Source organism: Poeciliopsis prolifica, unplaced genomic scaffold (assembly GCF_027474105.1).
Source record: "Poeciliopsis prolifica strain line A6 unplaced genomic scaffold, Auburn_PproV2 SCAFFOLD006, whole genome shotgun sequence".
In the NCBI taxonomy this organism is placed as follows: Eukaryota; Metazoa; Chordata; class Actinopteri; order Cyprinodontiformes; family Poeciliidae; genus Poeciliopsis; species Poeciliopsis prolifica.
In genome coordinates, this window is record NW_026562381.1 from 8,986,231 (window position 1) to 9,008,736 (window position 22,506).

General features: G+C 37.9%; 3 protein-coding genes across 6 annotated transcripts in view; 2 read left to right on the forward strand and 1 right to left on the reverse strand.

The window, feature by feature from the left end:
- The first annotated feature begins 1,336 nt into the window (after positions 1 to 1,336).
- Positions 1,337 to 15,204, forward strand: LOC129360601 (cytokine-dependent hematopoietic cell linker). Its single transcript, XM_055030927.1, has 18 exons — positions 1,337 to 1,412; positions 3,315 to 3,506; positions 6,823 to 6,863; positions 8,416 to 8,569; positions 11,015 to 11,067; positions 11,154 to 11,202; positions 12,152 to 12,202; positions 12,295 to 12,341; positions 12,432 to 12,442; positions 12,522 to 12,605; positions 12,936 to 12,960; positions 13,493 to 13,517; positions 13,595 to 13,679; positions 13,759 to 13,775; positions 13,854 to 13,945; positions 14,042 to 14,119; positions 14,600 to 14,755; positions 14,839 to 15,204. The coding sequence occupies exons 1-18, from the start codon at positions 1,337 to 1,339 to the stop codon at positions 14,989 to 14,991; spliced, it is 1,389 nt and encodes a 462-aa protein (XP_054886902.1). The 3' UTR covers positions 14,992 to 15,204.
- Positions 15,205 to 17,509: 2,305 nt separating this feature from the next.
- LOC129360520 (uncharacterized) lies at positions 17,510 to 22,091 on the reverse strand. Of its 2 annotated transcripts, none has more exons than XM_055030824.1 (2): positions 22,018 to 22,091; positions 17,510 to 20,381 (listed from the first exon to the last, which is right to left on the reverse strand). In XM_055030824.1, exon 2 carries the CDS (start codon positions 20,229 to 20,231, stop codon positions 17,796 to 17,798), a length of 2,436 nt encoding a protein of 811 aa, XP_054886799.1. In that variant the 5' UTR covers positions 20,232 to 20,381; positions 22,018 to 22,091; the 3' UTR covers positions 17,510 to 17,795. The 2 variants fall into 2 exon arrangements, with proteins under 2 accessions (XP_054886799.1, XP_054886798.1); XM_055030823.1 differs by lacking the exon at positions 22,018 to 22,091 and adding an exon at positions 20,813 to 20,896.
- The window catches only part of gsr (glutathione reductase), a 5,945-nt gene continuing 4,881 nt past the window's right edge, over positions 21,443 to 22,506 (forward strand). Inside the window, exons 1-2 of one of the 3 annotated variants that reach the window (XM_055030826.1) lie at positions 21,443 to 21,752; positions 22,132 to 22,306. In XM_055030826.1, the coding sequence (XP_054886801.1) occupies positions 21,706 to 21,752; positions 22,132 to 22,306 (222 nt within the window). In that variant the 5' untranslated portion in view covers positions 21,443 to 21,705. Of the gene's footprint in view, positions 21,753 to 22,010; positions 22,307 to 22,506 lie in introns of those variants that run through there. The other 2 variants (XM_055030825.1, XM_055030827.1) reach the window with 2 other exon arrangements.

Genomic DNA, 22,506 nt, shown 5'->3' on the forward strand with positions numbered 1-22,506 from the left:
ACTGCAGTGTCCGATCGGGTATCTCTCTCCACGAGGATAATATTTCATGTATGGGACATTCATTTTCTAGCCAACTTCAGCGGGTGAGGCAGCACCCATCTCTGGCCATCCGTCATCTCCTGACCTTCAGCACAGTGTCCTGACGGCTGCCCGGGGCACACAGAGGGTGACTAATGTCGTCTCAGCCGCCACCTCCTCGCACCAAAAGCCTCTGATATCCTTCAAGTATTATCCGAGGCAAGCGTCTACAGATTCCTATCGCAGCTCAGGGCTTTAATTATTCACTGCTTGAATCACTTGCTCATCAGGGAGGATGTCATTCATTTCTCCCCCCTGCGTGCTTATCTATCTGACAGATTGACTTAATGTCAGGGGGCTTTTTTATTGTTCAGAAGAAAAGGGATTGTTTGAGTTTGCCTAAATGTGGTTAAATTGGTTTGATTTATTTACATGGGAGATTCCTTGTTTAACCCGGAAAAGAAGTAAAAAATTTCTGATTTCATCCTGTTGACTTTAATTTCCCTGAAAATCCAGCCTTGATCTGTAATTGTGACAGGCAGTTGAAAGTTGAAGGGTGGGTGGTGAACTTTTTCCAGCCTTCAAAGCCACAGCTAGACGCCGACACGTTAGCATGGTGACAAGAACATTTTAAGCTGTTTGTGTCACAGAGCTGCTTAGATGACTGTAGATGCTCTGACTTGACAAGACAAATGAGATGCTTTAAAGTGCAGTTTATTTGAGACACACTGAAAAAAAAAAACCACACGATCCATCAGTTTATGTTCTTTTGAGGCGAAGACAAACTGATAAATGCTTATTTGAAACTCAAAAAAATGTCCTTGTCAACTTGCTAAGGTGCAGTTATGCTTCGTGAAGGAAATGTCAGCTCGCAGTTAGTGTCACTTTCTGGTTATTTCTGTTTGTAGGGAACTGATATACACTGCCTCAGCGGTTTACCACCGCGATAAAATGCACACTTCCTACGGAGTTGGGAATTGAATATCTTTTCTTTAACCTCTGTCAGAATCTGATGTGCAAAAAAAAAAAAATCATCTCGATGTGCTTTTCACCCACTTTAAACTTCTGTGTTGCTAACACCCTAGAGCGGGACTGTGGATCCTATTTCTTCCTGACAGGTCCAGGACACAGCAGGCTCATTTTTTGGCTGTTGGGACAAGGATGAGTCTGGGGGGGACGAGGGCATGTTGAGGACACAGAATGACCTGCCAGATTGACTAGCCGATGAGCTGTCACTGGGGGCCGAGACGTGGAGATGTTTGGGGAGTTGGTGTTAGCGGCTCAAAAGATAAGTATCAATGAGAATATGAGAGGCGAGATGGTAATCTTTCACAGGAAGTCAGGCTATACCATTGCAGAAGAAACCACAGGAGAGAAGCTGACCTTGTGCGCTAGTGCTGCATCGCTGTTAGAAAAGAGGCGCCGGCCTCACACCCACTGCAGACAGGAAGATGAATTTGAATACAACTTTATGACAACAACTCTGCTTTGCAAACGCAGAGAAGAGTGATTGTAAAAAAGTGGTCAAACATCTTTGCAGAAACCGTCAAAAACGTTTCTGAAATCACTAACTAAACCAAAATCTCCTCAAAATGTTTTACTTTGGTCTCTTTTTTGATGTAACAAGAATTCTAATGTGTTTCCATATGAATGCTTATGTCAATCATTTTTATTGTAAAGTATGTCTGGTTGCCTTGCAGTGTCAGGGAAAGTTTGCTCTACAAACATATTTGCCTAATTCACTCTAGGAAATAAAAGAGACGATATATTGTGTCTAGTTTATTAAACAGTTTAGCTTTTTTTTTTACTGTAAGTTGCATTTGTGAACTCAAAAACATTTCTCAGCTGGAGTACAACTGTCTGCATGTTGTGAAGTTATTATAAAAGTATAAAATGTACAGGCATTCAATAAAATTGTACTGCTTTCTGGTTTCTTTTGGTTTGGTTTGTCTCTGTCCAAGTTAAGAGATGTTACAAGTCAGTATTACAATACATATATTGTAAGTCCAGGAGTTTTTCATAGGAAAACCTCCTGGACCATAACACAGTGGCTCCGTCCACTCTCTCTATTCCCAGTGATTTACAATAGGCTGCTGTTGCTCCTAATGAGGTTCGGCTGAAGGGTTCTTCCTGTTAAAGGAAAGCATTTCTTTTATACTGTCGCCATGTTTGCTCAGAAAAGGGTGTTGCTGCAACGACTATTTCATAAGTAAACCAAATTCAGTCTAATGTAGCTGAGTATTTCAGAATCAGTAGAATAATGTAGTGATGTTGTTCCTAAAGAACCCCCTGGGTTGTTTTTCCTGTGTGTCTCTGTGTTGCCTTGTGTTGGACTTGTGACCTGATCAATGTGGAGCCCAATGATCCCTGCAGATAATGATTAGCCCTCTCTGAAAGCTTAGGCAGGTATAGACGATGGATGGATGAATTAAGAAGTGAATAAACCAGATTTTTAAGACTGATTGAAACGTTACAAATTGAACCATGTTAATTTGTTGTTTATGTTTTCTTAAAAATAATGTGTAATGTCTGCCCCTTCATCTCTCATATCATCAATTTGTTAACTTTTTTTATCCTCAGATATAAAATCCAGCTCCGGTGAAATATTCACAACAAAGCTGCTTTTTATGCCTGTTTTTAGTCTCAGCTGCTCTGCCAGCTCCTTTCTGAAGTTACAAATCTCCGTTTGTAACTGTTTGGAGCCGTTTACAACCTAACTTGATGTTTATTTTCCAAAATAAAATGATCGCGCTGAAGAGTAATGTCGCTTTGAAAGGTTAACCTTTAATTAAAAGTAGTCACACATTTAAATTTCGGTTCACCTTCTTGTTTGATGCAGAAATAAAAGCAGATGGAAATGCGAAGAGCAAAATGTCACCCCGCTTCCTTTTGTAGCCAGTAAAGCAGAAGCTGAAATGTCACCTCAACAGAAATAACCGATGCTGTGACACACTGCTATAAGCCTGATTTAAAGAAGTAATGTTCTGATGAATACATAGATTTCCTGACTGGTTGTTGGGCAAAAGTGATGATACACATAAAGCAAAGAACAAGGTGTCAAAAACAGAACATAGGAAGCATTACTGATTTTTTTTTTTTTATTTAAAGAAGATGGTTATCATAGAGAGATGCAGATTTGAAAAGCAATGCTTCTCATGAATATTTTGCTCATTCTGTTCACTGCCAGCATTTAGCATGGCAAGAAATGCCATGTTATCACAGAACACAGCTCAGGAAGTCGTACACATTGTCTAAAACACACACCTCAGGTAGTATGGCAGTAAGTCACTAGACAGGAAGTCATTTTAGGTTACAGTGGGCTGCTCGTCACTCACAGAAAAGCCACTCAAGTGTTGCTGTTCGGTGTACGGCAGAAGAAGAAAAACTGCAGAGTTTTTATTTCTGTTGCCGAATACAAACTAAAGACGCAGAGTTTGCTGGATGCCTGCTGACGCAGGTGTGCACTTTTGTTCAAGTCTTCAGAAAAGGTAAGTTGACTAAATTTTTATTCCTATTCTTCGAATTGAGTATTTCTGCAAAATTATAACCTGAAGTAAGGTTATAATTTTGCTTATCTAGGTTAAAAATGGATAATAAAAAAAAAAAAGAATGGAGAGATGGGAAACACTTTATAGATTTCCTACAGAAGTTGAGAATCTCACATATGCACATCATGGTAATTCCATTTTATATGGAAATGTAGTTACGTAACAAAGCAAAATGCAACTATGTTCCATTTAAAGCTTCATAATATATCTATATTAAACCAAATAAAATTGTAATTCATTAAAACAAATTTCTTACTGGTTCAGGATTAAACTAGTCATACTCTGGCATTGATATTTGAAAAGATTTTCCCTTAAATGAGACCAACATCTCTCGAATGGTATTAAAACAATGTAAAAGGATAATTGTTTTGAAAAAAATAAAGTATTTTTATGTACATTTTAAGAACGGTATGTTTGTTGGAAATCATTAGTAGGAAGCCCTCTTGCCATGACCTCATCTTAAATGCCCTACAGATTTCCTATCAGATTCAAGTTGCTGCATGACTCCATAACATCATTATAACTTCCAGTAACAAAAGGGAAGTTGGCTAAATTAAAACGATTGCCTTAAAACCTAAATCTGCCCAAGATTTAAATAAACTTAACTGTAACTCTCGTAATGCATATATAAATATGTTATGCCAACATAGCCTTATTAAAATTCCTTTACCCACAGTGCATCCTTTTTGAATGCCCTTACTATAATTTCTGAGAGATCAAACCTTTACTGGATCTCTACAGCTGATGCTTTCTTGATACACAAAGCAAAGCCAGGTCACAAATCCTTGAGAAGTCAGGTCGTTATGATCCAGCAAAATCCTCTGCACCCATTCCCGTGAGGCCAGAGTTCATTTTCCAGAGTAAGTCCTCATCCTCAGATGCTAACTCCTTCTATTTAATCCCTCCTCCATTTCATACACCTCATCTCACCCCACTCTGCGTGTCTCAGTAAGCTCTGTGAAGAAGCCAGGCGGCTCCCACTGAGCGTTGTACCTCAGTGCCAAATCTGAGACTACTGAGACACAGTTTTCCTTTAGAAATGTGAGCTGGTGGCCTTTAGTGTCTGCTGGCATTTTCTATTTCTTTTTTCTTTTTTTTTTTTACTAAATTTTCCTAGCATCTATTTTGGGTTGGATGTCTTTCCTGATTCTGTTTCACTTGTCCACGCAGCTAAGTGGACTTAAAACCTGGTAATTGCAGAGAAGGGGAGTTTTAATAATGAATAAATTCTCCTATGTATCACTTACAGAGTTAGAGACTCCAGAAAGAGAAAAACATAAATTATTTGATAAAGAATGTCTTTCAGTCTGACAATCCGCAGGGGTTTAAATCCCATCTGATCCTACCTTTGCTGACAAGACTGACTTTGGTTCAGTAGAACTAAACAAAGCTGGGGTCTGTGTCTAAGACTTTAAGACAAAAATTAAAGATGAAATATATAAATATTTGTTAGCTATCTTTCAAAAGAGGAACAAGAATCGTTTATACTGCTGCTAAGATAATATTAATATGGTGATGAAAATAGTATTGATAGTACCTCATTGACATTATTTTGATACAACCAAACCAGCTTTATTTACACAGCATGTTTCATACAAAAATAAAGCATAGTGCTGCAGAAAAAAATAATTGATTAAAAAGATAATTGATTAGTAAAACAAGACCATTGAAAATGATCAAAATATTTAAAACTTATCAGTAATTTTTACAAGTTCTTATTTTTGTGTGAAGTTTTTTAATAGAAATAGAATATAAATTAAGAATAATTAAAAGGTAACAGAATGGATTAAAGTAAGATATAACAGAAGTATTTCCCAACAGTCAAACTTGTTTATTACCAAAAAAATAAATTAATAGATGTAGAACCCTTTTTCAGTCGGCTGATCTGCAGTGCACAGCAACATTTGAGGAAGGGGAAGTTGTGCTTTTCTATATGCATCAACCAGTTGAACAAAACAAAACTCTGGCTAATTTATCTGGAATTTCTGTAAAAATCTTTTCGCCATAAGAAACATACGATAAAACATTGCTGTGCTTTTGAACCATACATTTTCAAAATGGTAGTTTCCCCAAATATAGCCGTCTGATCACCAGTTCAAATTAGTTTATTGTGATTATTTGAGTGATCAAAAAAAAAAGACATTATAAAACTTGAAAGCCAAATTAGACATTTTTGTTTGCCGCCACAATGTAGCTAATTTTAAGGTAGACTTTGTTCAATTTTGATAAACAGCCCGTTTCTAGAGCAAATCTTAAGAATTTTATCTACAAATGTTTTAAAGCATAAATACGTGTTTTGTTTCCTCAGGGTCATATAACTTTCTCCTATTTTAAGATTAAATTATTTGACATATCGTACTGAATAAGAAGACTAGAAAAACATTTCTTACTCTATTAGTCGCTATTCTTTTGTGTGCACAAGAAGTTTTCTTCTTGAATCTGTGGTTTGTCTTATAACCCTGCTAAGTAAAGACAAATGTAAGAATTTAGATTTTTACATGATTGCCACATGACGTTTATTAACACTTAGTGCTGAAATAAACTGTGATGTGATTTGTGACCTTTACTGGGCAGCAACTCTATTTAAGCCTCAATTTGAAATCACTCTAAATTTGGAAGAAGAGCTTTCAGTGGAGATTTTGAATAGATACAAAAGTTGAAATGCGTACATTTAAAAGGATACATCTTCCTGAAGTTAAAAAAAAACCCATCAGAAACTCGGTACAGATGGAGTAATGCTCTAAAAACATCTAAAGAAGAGTGCAGTGAAACTAACATGGGGATATTGCTTCATACTTGAAGACTTACAAGATCATTTTGTGTGATAAATTCATCTAAAAATAAACATCAGGATGAAATCATTAAGAAATCCAACTTGTGACATATTTAACACCAAGAAAATATGTGTGAAATTATGTTAACTTATGATTAAACAAGAGATTAAGATTTTATACTTTTAACTAGGCAAATTATCTAATGAAGCTATTCAGTGGTTGAGTTTGATAAAGTAAAAAATACTGAAATAAAAAAAAATGAATTCAGACTTCTCCTGATGCGAAGAGCAAAGACTGCACCCCCACTGAAAGCAGCAGGGAACCACGAAAAGCGCAGCGTGCTGCTTCTAAAGACCCCATTCCTCTGCATGTCTGACTGTTGAGGAAGACAAATCCAAGAACAAACTGAGTTGGAAGGACACATTCTTTAGCAGAACAACCAACTAATGATGTTTTTCATTTCTGTTTTTCTCCCTCGTTAGCCGCGGTGAGAAGGAGCAGCTATGAGTTCGCTGTGATAATGGTGAGTTATGGTGCTCCAGTAACTCTGGTTCCACATGAATGTTCCCAAGGGGGAACCTTTGGAGTCGGCTGAAACTCTTTAAAATTGTTAATTTTCTGTAAATATAACACATAAGCCACAGGGATTATTTTGGGTGTTTGACTGAAAATTACAGCAGCTGTTTTGGGAATTTTTTGTCTTGCTTGCTGTTTAATTTAAATTTTGCAAACTTGTCGTACGTCCACAGTCGTGTCTTTCTGTCTTCCCTCTATTTGTTTGGAGCTATGTCCACAATGCTCAGTTACTGAAACACAGAAGTTGTGCAATATAAGGGGTTGGAGTACGGTAATTCTTTATAATTATGTGTTGAGTACCTTTAATAATGACGTGTTGCTTCAATGAGCCGAGGAACAGATAATGGGGATGATGGACAGCAGGATCTAATAATTTTTGCTGAAAAGGCCCATTGAACATTATCTGTTATCATGACACAGGCATTAATTTTTATTCTACAAGACTATCCAGTTTTTATTGCACATTGTGTCATTGCCATGTATTTAGTAGTGTTAGTTCAAACACTTCAGAAGCGAGCACTCGTTTGAATTATGAGGAAATCCATTCATCCATTCAGTCTCTATGCTCATTTATTCCTCCAAGTTCACAGGGGTTTCCAGGTGTAGTTGGATGAGAATCAGAGTATACACTGCATAGGTCTAAATTATTTGTCCTGGTGTTTTAAACCAGTTATAAACCAGTCCTTTAAGCTGGTTTAAATGACTTCTTTCCTTTAAACCAGTGTTATTTAACAACTAAAGGTTCAATATTTGCTTCACTGACAGCAGCAAAAAACTCTATGAAGAGAAACTAATTAAACTGTGAAACCTCTGGCATTTACAGTGTAAAAATCAAGTCTCTGTGCTTTTTTGCCTCCAACAACGGCACAAAACTCTGACACACGAAGCTCGCAATGATTGAAAAACTTTAAAATTGCCTCAGTTTTATATCCCTCTAGTTATTCCAACATCTCTTCAAAGAGCATGTTTTATATCCCGGGTCAGCATGTTGGAAACTGCATAGGTAGGCTACTGTGTGTTTGGCAAGGTATAATCAAAGCTAATCATTCCATAGAAAATCATAGGACTTAGGCTTGCACAAGATTTTTTGCAATAGAGTACATGTAGTTGTCACAATCAAATGCATTCGTCCAGCCATACCATCGTTGTTTAATCTTAAAGTCTGAGGCATAATCTATTTTCTGACTGAAACAATGTGCTCATTATTTAAAATTGTGCAGCAGAATGCTGCTACCTCTCTGAGGCTGAATGCAAGAGTGAGTCAATGTGAGTCAAAAGCTTCAAAAAGGAAATCCCTGGCGGACAAGCAGGTTGTGTTGCAACACTTCACATCTTCCTGTGCTTTTCAGTAAGCACATATTTAGATTTGAAAAAGCAATGGCACAGAATATTTTACTGTACCTGTACTGTAATGAGAAGAATTTAAGCATTCTAAGACCACAGGCTCCCGTTTCTGGAAACAAGCATAGTCTAAAGTAGCTGCAATTCACTGTTTGCAGGATCGCTTCAAAGCAGACCGGAACAGAGCTCTGACATGTGGTGACATTGACGGCAAGATGGAGCCTGAGTATGATGTGGTGGATGACCAGGAGGAAGTGCACAATGTGCGCATATTTCCTGCTAGGCCTATAAATGATGAGAGAGAGTATGCAGGTAAGAACAGAGAAATAATGTACATCTTGCAATGCAATATTTCACTTCTTCTTAAATCTCTCCAAAATACGAGTGTATGTTTGTGGTACTCTCCTGTTTTTGCAACTATGATTTAGCTTGTAAAGTCCAGAACTCAGTAGCTCTCCCTGGTTATTAGCATGCAGACCACCTCATATCTTCTCAAATAAAAATGTACAAGCCCGAAGATGAATACTTGATTTTTCCAGGGAGAGTGAAATTTCAAATTAAGAAAGATGAATATGTTGTCATAGATTTTATTGTTTATATTTGTTGAACAAATCAACATAAAAAAATCTAACAGAGCGTTAAAAATTCAAGTACAAAAATCTAATATAATGTTAAATACTTATGTCTATTTAGAGGTAAACTACATAAATCAGGGCAGATACAGTTAAAAGACATTTCCATGCACTATATCAACAGGTAAAATACTGTAATACATTATATTGAACTACACTTTTCATCCAATTATAAAAATAATTTCCACTTATTAGAAATGTGCATTAATTTCCTAAGAATTGAGTAGTGTGGTGGAAAATTACTACAATTTAACATGTGCTGATCATGTAATATGAAATGCTGGTGAACTCTCACCAAAATAACTATTTGGGTTACATGTACAATGTTGAAAGTTGTTTTCTACAGCTGCATCAGAACCAGACTGTCTCGCCCCTTGTTTTGAATTCCTTATCCTTGGTATAAAATCAGGTGTTGTCTCTGCCTGGCGGAGCTTTTCATCCAGACCTGCGTCATTATTGATTGTCCTATGAGCTCTCTGTATTGTGCACAATATATGAATAAACCTGATTGAGTGATTTCACCTGACAGTGCTTGGTAAAGTAGTTTTTTTTCCACAACAGTAGCCTTGTCTTTTAAACTTCACGACTTACATGACTTTACATGACAATAGCATGTTGTCATTTTGGCCCATTCCTCCAGACTGGCCTAAGTTAACTGGGTCAGATTTGAGCATCATCTTTCTCTCAAACACCTTTTCAACTTTGTTCACAAATTTTCTGCGGAACCGAGTTCATGGGTTCTTTGATGGACACTTTGAAAATTTGGCTTACTTACAGTTCTGTTACTAATTTCTTGGTGTGTTTTGTTTCATTGTCCATTTTGGACACACTTATGTCCCAAACTTCCTGTCCTTTAACATCCTGTCTGTTGTCTTGGGATTCTTGAGGATGTCCTTTCCTCATGATGGCGTGTGTTTGGGAAGTTCACCAATATGGGGAAGGACTCATTTCACTGTGAATAACGCAGCTCACAAGGTCTTTTATTTTTATCTTTGATACAGTTAATCTCTCAGACAAAGGATCTGTCTCCTTCCTGATCAGTTTTTAGACCAGACATTTCCATCCTGTTCATAGTTACATCTTAAGGAATCAGAATGAATCAGATGTCTGACAGGCCACAGTTGTCTTTTTGATATCTTGGCAAATTGTTTTTTTTTTATTTCCTGATGTCATACAAGAAAACGGTGTGTTTTATGTGTAGCCAAAGAGTACATCAACAGATGCCCCTCATTTCACTTCAAATGTTATGAATGAACCGAACAGAAGCTCGACATGAACATTCATTTGGCTAGTAATTATCAAACTGTTTGGGGAAATTTGGGAAGCATTGCAGTTTCATTCCCAGATGGTCAGTTAATTCTTTAATATTAAAAATAAATAAATAAATGAAATATCTGAATTTCTCGCAACTAATTCTCGCACATCCAAAAACCACATCAAAACAACTCACGTTCTTCAAGATGATGATTTCATCTTTCAAAAAATCCATTGTTTTATGGAGGAATTTTTTCACCACACCCAGATTACACATGTTTAAAAAAAAAAGCCAATACACATGGCAAGATAAGAAACAGTGCGACAGCTGCTTAAAGTTGTGCTTTACACTTTAGCCAAGACTCAGGGGCTGACTATGTGCTTGTGCATATAATTAGAAAGAGTCTGTAAGAAGTTCTTGCAAAAAGAAGTAAAAACAGCTTGGCTAAATGCATGGTGAGACTGGAAGGAGTGTGGCTCCGACTGAGAGCTCATGCTGAGTGAGCATGATCTGCTAGTGGGTCTCCAGGGCCATCTGTTGGCTGAGTCAGACTGCGGGAGGTTACAATTATCCAGGAGCCGAGGAGGAGGAAAGAGTAATGGGAGCAGACAGGCTTTTCTCTCCTGTATGGATGTGGCTATCAGCCAGGGGCTTCACAGCTGCATGTCTCCAACCATGTACCCAATGCATCTTTTAAATGTTTACACTTGCACCAGTCTCCATCGGCAATCAGAGTGATTTTTTTTTATTATTTCTGCGCAAAACAGGGTATGGCATTGACCAAGTTACGGGGTTTTGATAAGAACTAAAATGAAAATGAAACTTCTGCCATTGCCAACAAATAATATGACACTTTTATTTGCCTTCAAGACAGGGATGTTCAGTGGCCATCATCTGCTCAGAACCTGTCATCAATCTCTTCTGTAAGCCTTGTTTTCACTGCTTGTAAATTACTTCCGTTGCACCTCTGTATTGCTTTTAAATGCTGTTCTGCTCTTCAACCAATCAGCCAAGACCCCTTCCGAGATGTCCGCCCAGAGAGACCCCTCAAAATAAAGGTAAACTAGTCTTATGCACTTTAAATGTTCATTACTTTACATGCTGTGCTTTTTAAAATCCTGTCATGTTACAGAAGCAGAATTCATTGTATTATATTGGGATTGTATATCACTGAATAACACTTGTTTTTTAAGTGTGTTTTTAGACATCCTGGGTCAATGGGTCATAGATCTCTCAGAAATGTCTGCACCAGCTTTAAACATCTATTCACATGAATATTTGCCCCGTGCTTATCCAGTTTAAGATGGATACTGCCTTTAAAGTCTTGCCATGAATTCTTAGTTTGATTTGAATATGGCATTTTCACACATGGTGTGTTTTCCTCACTAAACTTCTCTTGTTTTATTTCTGTGAGAATTTACAAAATAATTTCCATTCGCTAAATGCCACAATAATGTGGGAAATAATATGACAGTTTTTGTTTTATTTATGTCCAAATCAGAAGTTTTCATGCATTTTCTCAGTATGTAGTAGCATTGCCTTTGTATTACTTGGGTCAAACATTTAGGGCTCATTTCCAGACGTTTCTCACAATAGTTTACTGGAGTTCTGGCTCAGACAGAACTGGTGTGACTCAGTCAGGTTTGTAGGCCGTTTGAATCACACACCTTTTACGATCTGCCCACAATTTCTCTCTCGGTTTTTGATAAGAATTTTATAATGGCCACACCAAAACATTAATGTTGTCTTCAAACACTTTACAACCACTTTGCCTGCATGCAAGAGATTGTACTTGTTTAGTAGCCAGATTTAGTGTCCACATTCTTTTTTTTGGTACAATTTTGTATTTATAAAGAAGTCTTACCAATAAAAGGTATTTTAAAAAGTATCTTTGCAGGACATTTGAGTTCCTGTAGTATTACTGTAAATTCATTCTTAAACTAATTACTATGATTTGTGCTTTAATATCTCAATTTTATTTCTGCTGTTTCTGTTTTTGCACTTCAGTTCCAGTTGTAAATAGAGACATAAAGCCAGGACGGCAAAAAGTTAAACTAGGTAAGACCATTCAATACCGAAAAGAACATGCTATCGCTCTGGTTAATACGGGAAACTCAAATAATCAAAATAATCACACGCTGCTTTCACAGATAGGAGGCCCCTACCTTTGAACCCAGAAGAGCAAGTAAACATCTGTGTAATAAAAATAATTTTATTAATGTTTTGATTTGGACTTGTTAAATACATGTTTCCTCTCCATCTTTTTTTTTTTTTTCAAATTTGACAGCATTCTCACAGGTGATTACATAAATATTTACTTGAAGTCTTCCTCCTTAACTTTAGCTGAGCAGATTTATAGAGATTCTATGCTTTGCAGAAGTTCTTTGCCACACCCATCTTCTGCCTTGGATGTATCTGACAACCTTGCTGGGCTGGCTGTACATGAAACCTGCAGGAGTGAGTGAGTACAGTCCACGATGCCATTACTTGATCAAGACTTTATGCCAGTTCTCAAGGGCCGGCATCCTGAATGTTTTAGTTCTCTCGCTGGTGATAGTAACAAACTTTTCAGCATGTCAATGTTATTCTTTGGTGTTCTGATGAGTCACCATTTGATCCAGGTGTGGTAAACCAGTGAGAGAACTAAAGCATGCAGGATGTCAGCACCACTGCCTTACGCAGTTTGGTACTGATTATAAAGTATAGCAATGTCTCCATCTGCTGGTTGGTAAAATCTCAGCTGATGTGGAATAACACTTTCTATTGATGTCTTGTGGTCTTTTGGTTTCAGTAGACAAATGAGAAACACTGAAAAGGTAAGTTCATCCTACTTTATTTTTATAATCAGAGCCAGTTTTTTCCATAGGTTTCTTTGTTGCTGGGCAAAAGTCATGAGCCAGCCCTCTTTTAACTGAAGTTTATTTTCAAAGAGCCAGACTGCTAAAATTAAAAAATTTTCACACTGATTAATATATGCTTTTTTTATTTTGGTTTGTTTTGCTTAAGTTTTTTACATTGGGTTTTGAGAGAAATAAAAATGGCAAACAATGTATTTGTTTACTAGTTGTTGATTTTTATTTTTTGTTTTTTTGCTTTCATTATTTTTAGATCATATCAAGCAGCTTAAGAGTAATTTACTATGTATTAACAAATTACTTAGAAACAGTTGAGTTACTCTAAAAAAAAGTAACAAGAAATCCTCCAACATTCAAGGCAAATAAATGGAATGATCCTCAAATTGATCAAAGGGCAATTGCCAAAAGAAACATGCAAAAAGTTAACTGAGAGATAGATTTAGACTTCACTTTAACCTGCATCAATTGTGTTCTCTTTCTTTTATTTTCCCAGGCAGACTTCAGATCACATTCCAGAAGTATGGCTTAAAAATAATCTATGACAATCATGAACGCAGCATTGGGGTTGTTGTAACTATCCTAAATATCCTTTTAGGTCCACAGTCTACTAAAGATGATCCAGGCATGCTGAGCCATCAACGACATTCTTTGGATTTGGAGACTCATGACTTAGAAAATAGGTGGGGCATTTAATTATCAGATTCATTACTAAAAGTGATGCTCAATGTAATTTCTGAATAGCTGTATGTTTGTCTTCAGGTCACATCAACGTGTAGGTGAGTATTTATGTTAGAAATCATCTTAATCATTATTAAAAATTGGTTAAATAAGTCACAGGTTACATCTATTGAAAGAAGGGATGGCGTCCAGACGTCATCACCATGAGTGGCCTCAAACCAAAGAAGACATTGATCAAAATGACTTTTTTCCAATGGACAAGCCTAACGTAAGTTGTCCTGTACAAACATTTTGTACTCATAATTTGTCCTACATTTAATAATAACAGCTTACAACTGAAGTATGAACTCATTTGTTATTACAGACCTACTGTGAGGAAGACTGGTATGTTGGACATTGTAATCGCACAGATGCTGAGCACGCCTTGCACCTGGTGAACAAGGTATCGCAATATATCAATACGTAAGAATATTCATGGCCCTGTTCTATTTTATTACATTTTGTCACGCTACAACCACAAACTTAGTGCATTTTATTGGGAATTTGTGTGATCATTTTTATTTAAGAAACTGACATATGGTCTATGGAAAGGCTTACAAATAAAAATCTGCAAAGTGTGATGAACATGTGTATTGTCAATACAATTTATCAATTAGGTGACTTCTGAAAGCAATTTCTGTTGGATTCTATTTAGGGGAATCAAAGCAAAAGCGGCTAAATACAAATGCACACCACATTATTTAGATTATTATTTGTGGAAAATTTAGAAAGTCCTTACTTTTTATATTAATTCTCCAGAAACCTAAGAGGAACACATTCTACAAACAGCAGAGTAAAACAAAAACAAAACTTTTAACTGTGTTTTCAATTAAATGTTTTGAAACTTGAACTTATTTTCTATTTTTACTAACTCTGATAATAGGATGGGGCATATTTAGTTCGAGACTGCTCCAATAACACCAACAGTGAACCCTTGGTATTGGTCGTGTATCATGAGAAGAAAGTATATAATGTAAAAATCCGGTTTATTGGGTCCCTTGGGAAGTACGCACTTGGAACAGGCCAACGATCAAATGATGTAAGTATTATAATTCAAAAAATTACGTGGAGACATTGTACTCATGAAAGTCTTAAATTTATTGTAACTCTGTTTTTCTCTAGATGTTTGATTCCGTAGCAGGAATCATCAAATTCCATTCCATTTTTCCAATAACACTCGTGAGCGGGAGAAACACAGCAACCAGCAAAAGCCCAGAGAACTGTGTGCTGACATGTCCAATAACCAAAAGTGATGTTGTACAGCTCCTACAGTAACGTCTGCATCTTCCAGCCAAGAAAATGCTTTCATCTCAAGCTATTTCCCACAATACCTTTAAATTTCTGAGAAAAATGTTGCACATAGGTGTTGTTCAGGATGGAGTGCCGAGACCTGGTTATCTTCAGTTGCACAATTTATGATGACATTGAAGTTGGTATATGATTTGTTCCTAATAACAATAATAAAAATTATTCTTATTCATTTGCCTCTGATTTTTATGTAAAGTTTGCCTTGATTGAAGTTGGGAAAATAACCAGGAAGACACCCTGAAGACAGTCTTTGCTCTAACCTGGAACTCAAAATCTGCCAAACAGTTGAAATCCCGTGATAGCTGCAGTAACAAACAAGTTAATTGCACTTCAGGCAATTTGAATTCCAATAAATATTCAAACACATGCACACACCTGAATATAAAACAAGTTTTATTAGTCTTTAAATGCATAATTATGAAGAATTTCATCACTTTTAGCTTGTCCGGCTGGTCATTGAGGGCAACTAGTAAATCCTACTTTCAACTTCTACCTGGAACATGATTGAGTATTAACGTATCACAAGATTCAGTTTCCTACTTTACAGGTCAGTGGATATTGCTTTTGGTTCACTATCGTCAGGTTTCATTTCTAATAAAGAAATGTTGAAGCAATGTTCATGAGGACTTCCCTTTTTTGCTAACTGCAATCAAGACCTCCCACAGTTGAGGGCCCTTGCACAAGATGTCAGAAGAAAAATTGTAAAGTTGATCTATGCATGTTTTCAAAGGTTTTTCAGAAACTGTAATCTTTCTAGATTTACATTTTCACAACCATACATATCACAGCCTATGCAAGCTTTCTGTACATCATTAGCTTTATTTCTAGAACTCATGTCTGGTATTTGCAAACAGAGGAGTGTACTAGAGAGGGCAAACAGTGTGAATTAAAAGCTGATCGAACATTTTTTTGCAGAGGAAAACAGAACATCTCAGTTATTAATATATTTCTTGTGTTTTTATTAGAAAATATGGAATTACACAACTGTTATAAAAGGAGGAAACACAATAATAACAAACACTGAGCATGTATGAAAACCAAAAACACATTTGGACTACATGATGACTAACTCTAGCACAAATGAGAAGTAATGTAAAGGCAAGGTAAAATGTTTCTGACTCTTTGAAATAATTTATATCAGTGACTGCACAGCAGCTTCAGATACTGCAGTGTAAGGAGGGATATGAGGTGGTGGCCATTCTCTATTTAGTATGAACACCATTATTTGATTTTACATACATATAGGGTCTATATATTTAGGTCTATTTACAAACACATGACCAACATAACCAAAAAATAAACAAAAAAAGAAATAGAAAACATCCATAAATATCGTCCGTGGGCAACCAAAAACTATGAATGTAATTATTGGTCTAGCACCTTGTAGGACAGGATTATATAACAAATAGGTGTCATCGTGCTGCCATAAGAAGCAATATAATCTGAAAATGATCCGGTCAAAAGATTATGCAAGTTAAAATGTTGAGAAAATATATACAACCGGTTTGGAATACTCAAGAATAAATACATTTATCATCAAGACAGAAAAAAGCTTTTAAAAAATAAACATGTGGGTCTATTTCGTCCTCATACACTTAATCTCTTTCTCTGTAAAACTTTACATCTTTTGTTTGAGATAAGACGGGAAACTCAAAATAGTAAAGGATTTGGTTACTTTGTGTCCACAAAAATCAAGAGCCTTTATGGTAATTCACACATGGTAAGATAAAGTAATGCACATTCTTTTCCGTTTCTACCACATCTACCTCCATCCTAACTAGTGTTAAGTCTAAATTATTACTTTCCCCTAAAATCATAAAGGCTCTCAATCACCTCATGTCATCTGGTGACGCCCAAAATGCTACCATTAATGAATGGATGACAGAGTAGTAAACACTTAAGTTGTAAAGTACAACTATTACACTTCTTGTCACACTTTTTGTAAGTTTAAGAATACTTCTTAAACGCTTCCACATAACACCCAGTGATGATTAACTTTTCCAAACAAGCATGAAAACTAAGGAGTCTATGTCTAAATTTTACTTCTCACACCTTACAGCAGCGTTCTCATTGAAGCTTTTCATTTGATGAACTCACCAGTGACCTATGACCTTTTGAAAAGCACAGAATATTTTCCAAAAGCATAGATTTTCATTTGATGAACTCACCAGTGACTTATGACCTTTTGAAAAGCACAGAATATTTCTCAAACACGGATTATCATGGAGTGCCTGAACGATGAAAACATGTCACTGATGGTAGCAATTTCAAACATCAATGAAAAAAAAATATTGTTCAGATATATTTAGAACTTCTCTGTTGATGTGAATATTTGGATTCAGGTTGTTTTGTATTTTATCAATCCTGAATAACAAACATGTGAATATTCCACAATATTCTGTGTGAAAGGTAACATGAACTCCTGTAATTCAACCATTTTCATGTTGCTGCATGTCTGCGTCAGATGAACGTCACTGATAAAAACTGGTTTTAAATAAAATACATTTAATAATACATTAAACGGACTTTCGGACTTCTTGAACAGTTTTCAGAACTAATTGATGGAGTCTATAGTGGCACACAGTCCAATTCCTGGGCATAAAAGCATCAACCTGCATTGCACTTGAATATGCAGAATAACACAATTTACAACATTGATGTCCATATTTTTTGCGTTAAGAAAATAACCGCCTTAATATTTTCTGAGACTTCAAAGATAACACTACTTTTATAATAAATGTACACTCATGTCCACAGATGGAACACTACATTCAGGGAAAGTCTCTAACAGTACATCCCATCACTTCATAGCTCTGTCCGATCCCTTTGCTTAGCCTCATTTTTAAAATTTGGCACTTTGGAGTCACATCAGAGGCTCCCATGTCCGAAAAGGAGTCCGCCCTTGTTCTCTGCACACAAGCCCGGGGCTTCGGATGATTAAGCACCACCACCGGCTGGTTCGGACCTGGCCGCTTGACCAGCTGGTCCTCCTTCAGCGGCATGGGGTAGATAACTGTACAGTCATTGAGGCTGCCTGCCGGTAGCTGAGTCTTGTCTCTGGATATTCGAACCTTAAGTCCTTTCTTGCTTTTTTTCCAGATGCCAACCTGAACTCGTTTAAGAGAGATGGTCAAGAACCTGGAGGACTCGTCCTCCTTGACTTTCTCTGCTTGCTGTACTTTATCCACAGCGTTTGTTTTCTCCACAGGTGAAGCAGGCTTAGAATCTTCACATGCAGAAGGCGTTAAATCAGGACTGTGGCTGCATTTGTTAGTGTCTTCTATCTTTTCTCCATTTTCTTCTTTCTTGATGTGAATGTTGTTTTGCGTCAATGCTGGTGGCTGAAGGTTAACCTCCTTTTTCACTTTCACACACTCAGTTGACTTCTCTGTGAGTAACACATCACAGGTGAAGACCCCGTTTTTTTCAGCCTGCTGGATGCATCGGCCTGACGCTGGCGCCTTAAGCTTTTCATCTGTGCCGTTTCTGATCTGATCTTGACTTGTGCTCTGTTTTTTATGCATCACTATTCCTCTCAGAGCCATTACCAGTGGTTCAATTGGACCTTGGCTTTCCTCTGGCTGCTCGCTTAATGAAAACACAGAGGAGATAACTGGAAAACTCTGAGGCTCTAAGACGTCGCCATCTTTTGCTATGTTTTTACATCCAACGTCGTGGATACATGTCGATATTGTAGGGGCTGTGTGATTAGATAGGACAGGGGTATTTACTGATGAGGGTTTCATCAAATTGCTTTTTATTGGAAAAGTTTGATTTGCAAGATTGTCTTTATTGACTAGAGCAGCAGGAGATCTCACTTTAATGGTTTGAGGAACAGGAGATCTTAAAGACTTTGAAGCTGGTGTGCTTTGCTGATCCAAGCACACTACATCTTTGTCTTCTTTAGAAGCAGAGTTGCTCTTGAGGCGAACTTCCCGAGCTCCCAGCTTCACAAGTGCTGACACTTCTTGAACACTATTTGTGTCGGACAACCTCCTGGGTGGAATGCTCTTAGAGAGATCTACAGTTGCATTATTCCACTCATCCACAATCCTCTGAGAAACTTTAGCTGCCGCAGTGACAGGATGCAGGCCAGTATTCAACCTGATAGGACCTCTGCCAGACAGGACACCTGAAGACGAGGAGATGTGGTTTACAGGTGCCGCCTGTGTAACTCTAATCCCAGTATTTGCTTCCCGCATAGGAGTGAGAATGGTTTTGGAAACTTTGTTTGGGATGACCGCGTCACACTCCAGGTTGATAACGTCCATCGAAGGCCTCTTCAGCACAACCTTCTCTTTAGTTACCACATTTGTTGGATTGCTCGTAGAGTTCACGCCGACGTTTGCCATTGTTTTTGTTTCGCTTTGCTTCCTGCTGCCTGTGCACATGCTAGTGCTTACTGACCTCATTGTGTTTGGGTGATGTAGTGTGGACGACAATGGCTTCTCCGGACCAGGGTCATGGAGAGTTGCAGGTTTTGTGTTCTTTATCACAGACTCATTTTCTTGTTGCGAGATGAGCCGCAGTTTCAGTTCCTTAGTCCCATTAACAGTTTTCACCTCAACAAGTTCAACCAAGCAACCAGCAGGGATGTTCACCTCCTCTGGTAAAGATACTGTAAGGGCCCTGTTGAGTCCATTTAAATGAGGCAAGCGTTCTGTGTTGCCATTAGTGGTGTTGGTTAAGTTTGTGTCCAGTGTTTTCCCCAATTTGGCAGCAGGCGCAGTTGGGGTCGGCACAGCCACCCGGACGACAGGTCGAGGAGGAGGCGGCAGCAGCGAATCAGCAGTGGGAGCACTTCTTAAGGCACTGGAGACAGCAACGGGCGGAGCTTTTGTCACGCCAGACTTAGCAGGTCCTTGATTTATGCTGTTACTATGCAAACGGTCAATGTGCTTCATCATACACCTCTTCCTCATGTAGCCCTGTCCACAGTGGAGACATTTGAATGGATACTTTGACGTATGCTGCTTCAAGTGTTCGTTCAGCTCCGCCTCACTAAAGTACATGGCGTTGCAATAAAAACAGTAAAACCTCGTCCCGTGCTCGATCATGTGCGTCTTGAACACCACAGGGTCTGTGGATGTAAAGCCACATTTCTCACAGTACATCATCTTTGAGGTGCCCAAAAGACGCTCTAGCGCCATGTTTGGATGGACACCATTCATAGATGATGGTATGCTTTGATAGGTCACAGGTTTCATGGTGGACTCTACTGGTCATTTGGTCTCGCCGATAACAACCGAAGTCCTTCACTCCATAAAGTTGATTGATGTCCACCTGACATCCAGGGTTTGGTCCACAGGAAGATCCACACTGCTGCAGTCAAGTAGAAGTCAGTGAGGTGTACCTGCCTGTATGGAGCAGATGAAAAGAGAGAGCTTGAACACCTACAGCACTCAGTGAACCTTACAGACAACACTGCCTTTATGAAGAGGAGGCCCATAAACCCCTCCCCCTCACATACAGCTATTGCAGCATTTTATCCAGCTATCTATCCACGAAATTATAAATCATTACATCCTTGCAGTAATCGGGAAGTTAATCAGACTGAAAGCATGTATTCCTATTAGCATTCTCTATCTGCAGTCAGGAGCTAGCCTGCTTTGAACATAAGGAAAAGGCCCTCCCTAACCAACAGGAGCTTCTCCCGGACGACGCTCCGGTCTCCTAATGTTTATGTTTTCAGATGAGTCAAGTGTCTAGCATGCATCTAATTTGACTGCAGTGAAACAGTTTATGGTCTGTCACATAGTTTTAGAGATCGTAAAAACAGTGAAAATACCTTCGATCGGGGAGATTTTAACGCATATCACCGCAGCAAATGGATCCCCTCAGAGTTAGCTTGTTATTAGCTGTCAAGAGCTAGCAATTGGATACAATTCCGGAAATAATTGTCTTCTTTTCAATTTAAAAGCATGGAATGTTAACTTTATATTTGAAGTTTTTGTCTCAGAAGTGAGAATCGTTTTTTTTTATGTAGTGCTACATTTTTAATCAAGTAAATATACAAATCAAATAAATAAAAGTAAAACAATATTTTATTTTACGAGATTTAATAACTAAGTAACTGATCATCACTGATTTGATATTTAGAACTGCGGTAGTTAGATTTAAAAAAAAAACTCCAAAGACGTGCAAGTTCTGGTATTTTAAAAACTAAAATAGAAATTTTACATTTAATCTCATTTGGGGATTTTTTTTGAATTACATGTTTTTCAATTGCATCGTGACCTAAAATGCATAACTGAGAAAGTTGAATATTTATGGTTGAGATCATAAATGTTCATAAAGTTGACAGAAATTATATTTATTGTGAGTTTAGCGTATTTGCGGGAAGTGTCTTTTACTTTGACGGTTCTCTTTTGCCCGAATTGTGTCGCCTTGACAACGGGCTGACTTGCGCAAGTGCGATTCTTAAAGATTGACACTTCACATATCAGCGTATAATTTACGTAGGGACGTAAATATAGGACAGAACAACGTGCTGTTAAGGAGGAACGCATCACTGTCGGCGTCTTCCACCGAAATTAACGCGAATAGACCGTTATCTGTGAAGTTGTGAAGGTTTATAGAGGCAAACAGTCACCTCACTGTGTGCGGTTTTAGACTTTGACGTTCCCATTTTTCGTTCCCATCGCTGACATGGATCGAAATGCTTTGTAAACATATGGGAGCATGCAGGGTTTAACAATCCGCAGGTTACTGTGTGTGTCTTTACGAAGGTGAGTTTAGCTATATGTTTCTGATAGTTCATAGGTCTGGTCAATGAATATCCATTGGTCTTAGCACATTTCCACGACAGCTGTATTATTTAATCGAACAGTTGCAGCAGATAATACCTGCTTTGTTGCAGTAGCCCCCGGACAGCTGCCCATGTGAGGCTCGCCGTGTGCATTGTGGAAACTGTTTCTGGGATTTGCACATCATTGTTGCAAGTCACAATGACACAGCAGAGGCTTTCACTTGACCCTCCCATTCTGTCCCTACCTCGTTACCCGGAAACAGCTTCCTGGTTATGGCAATATTCTTGAGCCAGCTAGCAGTTATCAACGCTTCGACTTGGTTCACTGCCCGAAAGCTAATCTTCTCCACTCCTCGCAGATACGAACTGATCCGCCGCAGCATGGCATCTGACCGGGCATCGGCAGCGGAGACGACCCGCTTCGACTTCCTGGTGATCGGCGGCGGGTCTGGAGGTTTGGCCGGGGCTCGGAGAGCGGCGGAACTCGGAGCGAACACCGCCGTGATCGAGAGCCACAAACTCGGAGGTACCTGCGTGAGTAAAAATGAAAACCAAACAAACACACACGCACATACACCAGGGTGAATGTGAACTCTCCGGACTCATTTTTGTTGACTGCTGACAATCCAAACACAGTGATTTAGAATGTTAGTAGTAATAAGAAGATATTCTGTCTTCTCTTTTATCATTATTATTATTATTATTATTATTATTATTATTATTATTATTATTAT